At 43.5% G+C, this 10,527-nt stretch overlaps 2 protein-coding genes across 4 annotated transcripts in view; one reads left to right on the forward strand and one right to left on the reverse strand.

The window, feature by feature from the left end:
- The window catches only part of cecr2 (CECR2 histone acetyl-lysine reader), a 178,097-nt gene extending 174,496 nt beyond the window's left edge, over nt 1–3,601 (reverse strand). For all 3 annotated transcript variants that reach the window (XM_068050654.1, XM_068050653.1, XM_068050652.1), the window contains exon 1: nt 3,010–3,601. In XM_068050654.1, coding sequence (XP_067906755.1) covers nt 3,010–3,150 — 141 coding nt within the window. In that variant the 5' untranslated portion in view covers nt 3,151–3,601. The remainder of the gene's footprint in view (nt 1–3,009) is intronic.
- An 89-nt stretch (nt 3,602–3,690) lies between these two features.
- Nucleotides 3,691–10,527, forward strand: part of ada2a (adenosine deaminase 2a) — a 78,788-nt gene continuing 71,951 nt past the window's right edge. Inside the window, exon 1 of the mRNA XM_068050655.1 lies at nt 3,691–4,789. Coding sequence (XP_067906756.1) covers nt 4,474–4,789 — 316 coding nt within the window. The 5' untranslated portion in view covers nt 3,691–4,473. The remainder of the gene's footprint in view (nt 4,790–10,527) is intronic.

Raw genomic sequence — 10,527 nt, forward strand, 5'->3', positions numbered from 1 at the left:
TAAAACAGTTCTCATTCTTCAGTTTGTAAAGATTAAACTGTGCTAGGAATAGAGTTGTTCTTTATACTGCATTTGCCATCAGACTAACAGCAGAGATTTCAATCAGATGAGAATTATTGTAAACTCTCCAAACACGGGCACTAACTCTGTCCCAAAGCTTCCAATAAGAACTCATGTCACAGAAAATATTTTTACAAGCTAACCTACAAGTAGTGACAAAAAATATACTCAAAGGTTTACATTTATCTCTTTCAATACAGCTGGGTACTGCAGTACTTCAGTTGGAGTGAGTTTTGCCACCAGGCAAACCATACCGCCTCATTCATGACTTGCTTTAAATTAAGCATTACATCTTTACACACTAACTTCAGTAGTTATGCCTGTAGTACACAGTATAAAGTATTGTGTTTTCCCCCTTCTTTCCTGAAGGCACTGAGTCATACTGATCTATAGTTCCATGAGTACCAAGCACTTTCTGATGTTTTGTCTCAATGACCATTCACATGAGCGAGTACCACACCAGAGCCAGATCCTATTTTCACTTCACATCACACACTACACTGGAAATATTGAGGCCAATTGTAGTGCACTAATTGTCATTGCAACTGAAGTCAGGTAGCTCAGCATAAACTAGGAATTGAACCTGGGGTCTTTCTGGTCTGCAAGGTTCTGTTTTATATTTGCCAGTGCATTTACTAATTCTGCCATTGCCAACAAGAACCTCCGAATCAAAAGTCACTATTTCTTAAATAATCCACTTTGTACCAGACATGCAGTCTCTAAACCTCATATCAGTGACCAGAACATTTTACACTTACAACTTCTCACAAAGATACACCAATCTGCTAAACGCACCAGAACTACATCACAATCAACACATACTATAGGACTATTATCACCCAGCCTCACAATGGTATCATTCCACAGCCAAAATGGTAAAGGGCATCTAGAAACAGCATTTAAACTACCTTGATAATCCTAACTATATGCCACACGTACTGTACAAATACAAGTTATGATAGTTACCAATGGTTCATGGAATATGAACCCCTCGTGCAGTTGGTGCCATTGTTGTAAACCACCAGTACCCATCATATTGTTCACGCTTTAAAAACTCTGGACAAATTGATAATGAACCCAAAAGAAAAAGAACAGACTGAGATTTGACTCCGTTTTAAAGTATTACTGTCTGATACTTTTAAGATGATAGTAAACACAGTAACACAAATAAAATGTGCACCAACCCCAGCACAAGATTATCCAAACTGCACGTTAACTGTAACCAAAGTGACTAATGTATTAAACCAAAAAAATTGCTACCAAGGACAGCAACACGGTTGAAAACCGAACTGTGAAATCCCGATGAACACACATAAAAACAACAATTTTACTAGGCCCACGACCAAAACAGTTTGAAACGGGTCAGGATAGAATCTGTCATGGAGGTACGGATGGGTACACTAGTTAGGGACAGCACGGGAGAATGGTAAAACAAACAAACCAGTGAATAGATTTGGGGTGGGTGGTGCAGAAATAGAGGAGGGTAGCGGGAGGTTAAAAAGGTAACATGTCCTTAAAGATAAAATGGAACTGGTCACTCCATCTTAGGAGTGGGTTTCAAGTATTAAACATGTGAACGGATGAAAGGAATTTCCATTTATAATAAATTGCAAACACCGCAAAAAACATATTTTGAACTACAAATCTATAATGTTAAAGAAGTAGACAACTTGTTGCATTTCAATAAAGGGAAAACAAACTTATTCCCCAAAAATGAACAAACATACGTAACCCAGCTGATAGCTGGTTGACACATCGTGAAACCCACCAAGTTAAAGCAAGAGTGAATTTTGCTCCGGGTTGCATTCTGCGAGAAGTCCGAGCTTTGTTTTGAAAAGCTGCACAACATGCCTCCCAGTAAACAAACATTCGACGATAAAAAAAAAATCACACCGGACACACCAACTCAACTCGGAGGGTTTGATTTCTTGCTTGCAACTTCATACATACCCAAAAAAACCATTTCATTTGGATTTCAGAAACATCGAAACAAAAACTTCTCCGAGAAACATAAGCAAACATTCATTGTGAATTAAGCCTTCCAACTCCCCTCCCTCCAATGGAAACAGCTTTAAACAATAGGTTCACCGAACAAAAACAACAATGGGGAAAAGGATGAGAAATCGGAAAGAGCCGGGTGAATGAGTGCATTTGTTTAATTTTACCTCAAACAGAATGATTTTGTGAATTTCGTTTTCGATATGGGTATTTAAAACCCCTCGTTAAACTGTATTAACGAACGTGCTATTTTCTTATACACCCTGGACGCCAGCTATCGAATTTAACATGGTCCATCACAAGTTTAATTTGTTTCACTTATTTTCTATCAACAGTGGCGAAATGCACCGAAATACTCAGCGCCTCGTCGATGGATCAAGCCATTTGCGAAACGCACATTAAGCTGATTCCAGATTATATTTTGTTAAAATGCACATTTTAAAAGTTATGGGGCACCTACGCCTTTCCAGGGCTTTTTCTACCAAAAAAATGTAGCTTAAAAGGGAAAACTGCTAACTTTGTAAGCAGCATGTGGCTCTTCTTTCTCCTAACAATGCCATGGCTGTGATGGATGTGTGGTAGAGCAGATCATGAAGAGCAGCAGCACCTTACCGGAGGACACGCTCCTTCTTTACTAATCAAACACACTATGTCCTTCCCCCCTCCACATCGAGGAGATGCAAACTTTATTAAACTTTTCAACAGAGACAAACGTTTTATACAAAAAGGCAAACAATGATGATTAAAGTCCGCACCAGCCCATCATTGAGCAATCGAGCGCTTTTAGAACCACAATAGAATTGAGCCAGCAGCTGGGAGGCGAGATTGACATCCTGCACCCATATGATTACAAACTTTCAATTCTTTGAAATGACAGGGGCTCAGAAAGGCAACTTAATCATTTACAGGAAAAAAGTCTCATAACTCATTGAAGGGAAAAAATAAAATTACCTCAATTTCGAAGTCTGGGAGCCCAAATGCTGTTCTGAATAAAGAGCAAAAGTGTGCGATGGCGGGTACTTCCCACCAAGAACGAATTTCTTCTACCGAAACGGTCGAAGATGGACATTCCTCGGACATTTTAAATGGCATCAAACCCCCCTTTTCTCACATGTGATAGTTTTCCTCGAACTTCTTTTCCTTGTGTTTATTTCCCCCCTCCTTCCAGTCTCCTAATGCCGGCTGGTGTAAGGAATGTGCTGAGTGTAAGTGCCTGCGCTGCCTGCCATGGCCGGGACTGCTCCTCTCCCTCAGTCAGTACAAGCGTGCGTGTGTAATAATGTAACAATCTCGCAGCCCCATTCTCAGCGAGGAACAGATGGCCGGGCAACAACAGGGGAGCGCTCCAATTCCTCAACACACCGGAGGGAGACCAGAACAAACTCCCCCGCTCACCGCTTGGGACATCACTTCACCAAAACCGCTCAGCCTGCATCATGCAGTCGGAAGCTGCTTTTCACAAGCACCGCTGAGGCACCCGGTGGACCGAGGCCGAAGCAGTCCTCGCTTTAGCGGGTCTTTACGAGCGGCTGCTGGGCTGCGACACCCCCGCACGATAGTGTGAGGGCTCACCGCCTTCCACAGGATGTGACGCCGCGGTCTCCTGGGTGCCAGCCAATGGGCTGAGTGGAACCGAGCGGAGTTATTGGGGGGAGGGGGTAACGCCTTCAAATTGCGGCTTCCCTGCGGGGCTTTAATGTTGAGTTCTTTAATGAGACCGCGCTGGGTTTTTGGAGGGGAAACTTTGGTTAACTGAGTTGAATTGTTGCACTGAGCCTCTCCCTCTCTTCTGTGATAATTGGCGCCGAAATCCCGACGATTTGTTGTTGCTGTTTACTTTAAGGCGGTAGTGCGCGAGCGTTCTATTGGATCACACAAGGTTCCATTCCCGGCGTCTCAGCTTTCGAAGTGATTGTTCTGATAGGCGGAGAGCGCGCCCGCTGCCGGCTCCCGGCTTAGTCCCAGGCGAAGTAGCACATTCCCCCAGAGCTTTCCCCGGTGACGGGCGCAACGGGGCAGTGACAGGGCATATGCACTGCCTGGCTGTTCAAAAATTACAGCATTTGCACGTCTTATCTGTCCGCCGTCGCTTTTTAATTGTGTTGAATGCTCCCGACCTTTAATCCTTATTCCCTTAAACTTTTAATTCCCCGATGATCAGAAGTGCAACTTTAACAAGTCACAAATTTATAAGGGGTATCGGGATACAGAAGTGACTTGTTTATTTTTCTGCGATAACGGTTACTTCAGCTGTGTCATGAAAGGGAAGTGTGAGTTTCTTACAGAAATGAAAGTTTCGTTTCTGAGAGTTTAATATTTCAGGTTGAAGTTTTAACTGGTGGTACGTTTAGTTAGTATTTTATTTAATTTTGACCGACTTTTGAGTATTGTGTGCAGCCGTGTGGCTTTTTGAAAATGAATGAATCAGATTTCAGAAAAGAGATAGTTGCGTTTTCAGTTCTCTTTCATTTGTTTGCTTTATGCCAAACGTTTCCAACTCCGGCTGACCGAGATACTTTGATGAAACTGGAGCAGTTCGAATTTACAGGCGGTAATCTACTCTCGACCAAAAAAGAGCTCCAGGTTAATGATATACTTAAGAAAATAAAAGAAAAGGAAATAGCGGAAGGAATGAAAACTGGTAAATTCCCGCCAGCTATGCACTTTTTCAGAGCAAAAGACCTAATTGAACAAAGCAGAGTTTTTAACATTATACGGAAGATGCCCAAAGGTAAGTCTGTTGTATCTGGTTTATTGACAATGCGGATATTTTGTAATACCAATTTCCAACTTCATTTAGTGCATGTTATAAAATAAAATCGCTTTTAAACTTTCAAATTAAGGTTAGGTAACCACTTTATGCTTAAGTCAGAGGATGTGTTTTCTAATTATTGCTCGTAAAATAGAACCTAGGTGTGTTTTCCATTAAAAATAAGATATTACTGTCTTTTTGATTGGTGGGTTCAGTTAGCGTTCAGCTTGCAGATGAGTGATTTTGTTATTCAGTTTAGAATTTTTACGAAACGGATATGTTATTAGAGGAAATGAACTGAAACATTAATTTGCATCTGTAATAGTCAAGAAATTCGAATTATTAGAATCACTTTTTTAAAACGTAGAAACTTTCCTGCATTTTATATCCAGCTAGGAGGTGTTTTTAATTTTAGTTTGTTTAACTTTTGTGAACTGCAACTCTTGAGGAAATTACTGAGTTGGGGAAACCAGGCGAGTCAATTGTGCAAAGAATGACCTGACCACGTGTGCTTGCATAAATGCATTTATAATTGGATGCTTTACATAAAGGTGTGTGACACTGCTATGTGCACGACTTTTAATAGTTGATCTCATGGCACTGTAGGTGGGAATTCAAGACTTGAATATGGGTGCAATTATTTCCAAGTCCGTTTTGCATACTTGGAGATTATTTAATTTTATATGTATTCAAACTTTGAGGAAAGGTATTGTGGCAGCATTGGAGCAAAATCTCTAAGATTTCATAAATTCTACTTTGCTGACAACAAATTACTTAATTTGCATCCGTAGTCAGATTAGTTTATTACTTCCTTGAGAGATGGAGGTATTGCTAATGTTTATATGTACACATTTCACAGATTTTGAAAGTAATAATTCTGGAGTCTGCACATGCGTGGTTGTATACTTCTGAAGATAAATATATTGGCTTAGAGGTGATGTGATGTATGTGGTTTGTTAGCACCATTATTATTGTGTCGAATATAAACAAAAAGTGCTGGAAATATGCAGCAGGTCAGGCAATATTTGTGAAGAGAGAAACAGAGTTAATGGCCAGAATTGTACCAACGCCCTGGAGGTGGGAGGGCTTGTAAAATGGTGGCAGAAGGCGTTGGAAGGGGAGCCCAACGTCTTCCCACTGCCACAGGATATTGTTAAGAGTCAGGAACAGCAGTAGTGAGGCTTCCTGCCACCCAGAGACTGGTGGCTATTAATTGTCGCTACCCACCTCCACTGGCATTTTACCAGCACTGTGACAGGCCCTGGCCACATGGGAATACTGCCAGGTAAACCGTGGCCATCTCCCAGCAGGTTCCCAAGCAGGTTGGGGGCTTCATTTATGGCTGCTTCTTAAAGGTCTTCATTGACAGAGGCCTGGGAGAAGGTTGCATATCTGTGCTCAGATTGGGTATGATGTGTGACAATAATGCTAATGAAAAATAATTTGACTTGATGCATTTTACTGTGAGCTAGCTCATCCATGCAGTACTAATATTAGGAAAGACTTATCTAAAACCATAACTAACATGAGATTGGTAACTTCAGAATTGCTGCAATTGGGGACAAACACATCTAGAACAAGCCTGAAAACTCTAAGTATTATATAGGGCTTTTTAGGCAATAGAAACTGCTTGAATGCTCAGTCATGTCGCAGGGTTTTGCTATGTCAAGAATTGTTTTGATATAGGTCAGAGCTAGCATAGTAACACAAAGGTGTGTGGGGCTTGGAATTCATCACAAGGTGATTAACAAACTGAAATAAATGACATCAGTGCAATATCTCCCCCTTGCTATTTAGTTGCACATTATGGAGTAATGTTGGTTACATGTTAACAATTGCTATTTGTAATTTTTTTTAAAGTTAACATTAAACTTTGACAATGCAAAATAAACTAGCTGAATGGGATTTGTTTGGCTCAGTTTATAATAGTGCGATTTTCAGAGCTGATCGCTGATCTATTCCTCTTATCAGGCTGCATTTGCCCAGTGTAATAATTTGATCTTCAAACTCAGATTTTTGACCCACATATGAAAGCTCTTGGAACATTGGAGTGATCAGTGAAAGTATACTTATCATTTACTGTCAACAATGTCGGTTGAAATCCAAGTTTCTCAATTTTAATGTACACCCTTACTGCTTATGTTTACAGCAAAAAAATAGCTCTGGCAGTAAGTAAAATGTCTGGAAGTGGAAAGAGAAAGAAAGCGAGATTGCCTTTAAAATTATTTTTCATTTATTGTGTTGGATTCTTCTGGAGTACATACTGTTGAATGTGAGTGGTATGTTAGCACAAACTCAAGTTAAGAGTTTTGTTTCCTGCCTTATGCTGGTCACCCTCCCTCTTCCACCCAAGATTCAAGTAAGCTGCAGTAGGAAGAAGGATTGTGATGATTCACCTGAAAGGTTTCTCTGAATCCAGCTGAGCTGTTGTTGGCATCCTTCTATCTATGAAAGATAATGGCACACAGCAATAATCCATTTAGGTGGGGTGTCTTCTCTTGGTGCACCTTTACTGCTGGCTGTGAAGGTCAATCCTTGAGAGGCAGGTTCTGCCACAAGTGCCACATGAAGCTGCCAAGTGACACTGTGAATTGCTGTTCTCGGTATTGGCACCTGTTGCCAAGCTGAACTAGTTTTGACAAATTATGTCTGCATTTGGCAACACCCAGTCCTTTGGGCAATTTGAGTATTTGGAATTCTAGGTGAGCCTCTAATATCTCTCTCAACCGTACTTCTAATTCTTGAATGAAGAGTGACTGAGCTAGCATGTCAGGTTTTTGGCCTATAATTGCCCTGCTTTAGATATGCATAGCTCTGCCATTTGGACTTCGCTCTATCTTTTACACCTGTGCCTTCCTGCTTAGGTCCTCTATCTGATTAAACTTGAGTTTATTTACAGCTCTGCCTAGATAGCTTTGGCTTAGTTTCCCATATTCTCCTTCCTGCCTTGATTTGTGTAATAAAATACCTCTTATCTGAAATCTGCGAAGGCAACATGAGAACTCATTTATCTAGAGGCTTTGCCTTTGCTCCATTTATATTTCTTACAACACTGCATTCAGGCATTTGAATTTGGCAGGTCTGCGGGTTTGGAAGGGTGTGTTCCCGGTAGGTTTTGAGTAAAATGGTTATAAACAATTCTAGAGCTTCAGACCAGGGAGTGCATAACACGTTTGGATGGTGAAGGATAAGGGAGGTGCATCTGTGGACCATACCTTCCTCAGTAAGAAAATCCTTATTGATTGCTGTGGATTCCAAGTTGCAGACATTTTCTGCCTGCAGGACTTTCTCAGCAGCGAATATTTTGGCGTAACGTTCAAGAACATGGCGGGATGCATCAAGTTCTTGAAGGTGTTCAAGGAGAAGGGAAACCAGGCTCCCTCTGTCAATCCTCACAGTGGAGCCACTCTTCATGCTGCCGTCACGTCACAATGCAACTGGGTGGTGACAGTTCGCCTCGATAACCCCCATGTTCCTGTCTTGGATGTACTCTCCTTTTTCGCCAGGTACGTTGAGGTGGCTGGCAGCAGCACTAATGTCAAGGATCCATTTGGGATTTGGACCAGAAAGCGACAGGTCAAGGTGACCTTGAAGGTCGATGCCAATGGATCCATCATCCATCCTCCATCCAGCTTCGCTATCAGGGGAAGTCAAGGCTTTTGTTCTAGGCAGGGCAGCCCAGCGTTTGTCCATCTGTGGCAAATCTGGTCAGGTGGCAGCCAACTGCAGCACAGTCGTCAAGAACTGCAAGAAGGAAGGCCATCAGACCAAGGACTGTAAACTGAGTAAATGCTGCAACCTGTACGGTATGCCACCTCTACAAAACCTGCCCCAAACGCTGCCTCAGTTATACTCAGGCGGCAAGGTCCAAGGAAAGACCAAGAGAAGGAACGGTGAATGCGTCTGGTGCTGGGAAGGAGGCAAGCAATCCTCCCCGCAGTGAGGAAAGCCTACCTGAGAAGGAGAAGAAAGGGAAGGCAGCTGCAACCAGCGACCCAACACCTACCCCATGCCCAGAAGCCCCTCCTCTACAGACAGAATCAATGGAGGAGGAGGCAGCAGATGGACAAACAGGTCAGTGGCAAGTGGTACAAAGGAAAACCATAAAGAAAAAAACCTCCAAAAAGGAACAGGCCACCACCCAAACCAGTGGCAAGAGGAGGCTACCATCTGAGACAGACTAGGCAGCTCCTCCTCATTGGACGAGGAAGGGGCGGAATGATGGCACCTGCAGAGGAAGTGGCAGAACTTAGGAGCTGGAAGATAAAGCCCCCCCAGCTCCGGGGCACTGGAAGCTGTGATGGGTCCAGAGCGCCCCAAACCCAAAGCACCGAACCTAACTGTGTCCAGCGCGCCCCAGCTCCAGGACACAGAGCAAAAAAGCGTCTGGCGCACTACAGCTCCAGGAAGCTGGGAGCAGTGATTCCTTTTGAGAAGGGAAAGACACCAACAGCAGAGGACAGCCCAAGCCTTGCTGCTTACAAGATTTCTCCCCTCCCCCACTCCCAAACCTGATTTCATCACAGTGGAACAAACCCCCCGAGAAACCAGGAGGTTTCTGAGCCCAACGAATGTGAAACAGCTTGCATACACTATGGGTGTGCAGGAACATACCCAAGGACTGGGACTAGCAAGGACAACTGGTGTGGAAAGCAGCACCTAACTTTAAAATGAGTATAAAGATTGCTTCGATTAACATGCTTCGCACTAAATCCACTATATGATGTGTTTCAACCATGGTTTACCTTGCCAAGGTCAAAGCTGACCTGCTGTTTCTGCAGGAGTGTGGAATACCACACCTCAGCACTTGCAGGCAATGGTCACGATGGTGGTCCCATTGGCCATCGATCTGTTCAGGGCCGTTCCTCCGGCCTGGGTATTCTGCTGTGGGGAGGCAACCTCATCTCCAAAGTTAAGCAGGTGGTGGGTGGCCGCATCCTTGTAGCAGATGTAATGTACAACAATGCTCCGCTGCGGTTGATCATGTATGCCCTGGCTCAGTTCAGCGAGTGACTGACGGTCTTCCAGCAGCTCCCACTGCTGCTTGCAACATCCAGACCAGTCATTCTAGGTGGTGAATTCAACTGCATCATTAACGTAGCTGGACAATCTGGCAGGGACAACAGCAAACTGGACGCTATGTCCAGATTCCTAATGGAAATGGGAAAAAATGCCAAGCTACACAACGTCTTGAGCAACCCTGCAGGCGGAACACTGTGCAGATACACCTGGTCAAGAGCGGACAGGTCTGCCCGTTCCAGGATTGACTTCCTGTTTGTGTCCCGTGCTTTCACAGTCAGATTCACCGACGCCAAGTGGGTGTTCTTCTCTGACCACTCGCTTACAGGATGACCAGCAGGTTGGCAGGGGGACATGGAAGCTCAATGCTACGCTGCTAATCCCAGAGAACGTTGAGGAACTCAAAAGGGATTACAAAGGTTGGAGAACCGTGAAACCCCTCTTTGCCTCACACCAGTGAACTGGAGACTCCAAGGAGAGCATCAAAAGGTTCTTTATCTTCAAAGGTGTTCAGAGGGTGAGCGAGCGACAGAGGGAAATGTCCTATCTCCAGAAAAGAATGCAAAATCTGCTCCAGCTGCAGTCGATGGGGGTCGAGGTCAAGGAGGCTCTCCATGAGGTGAAGAACCAGCAGGATGAGATGTGCGTGCTACTTTCAAAAGGTACAGAGAGGTCTGTGATCAACAGCCTGAAGGAAG

The sequence above is a fragment of the Heterodontus francisci genome, chromosome 18 (genome assembly GCF_036365525.1).
Source record: "Heterodontus francisci isolate sHetFra1 chromosome 18, sHetFra1.hap1, whole genome shotgun sequence".
Taxonomy (NCBI): domain Eukaryota; kingdom Metazoa; phylum Chordata; class Chondrichthyes; order Heterodontiformes; family Heterodontidae; genus Heterodontus; species Heterodontus francisci.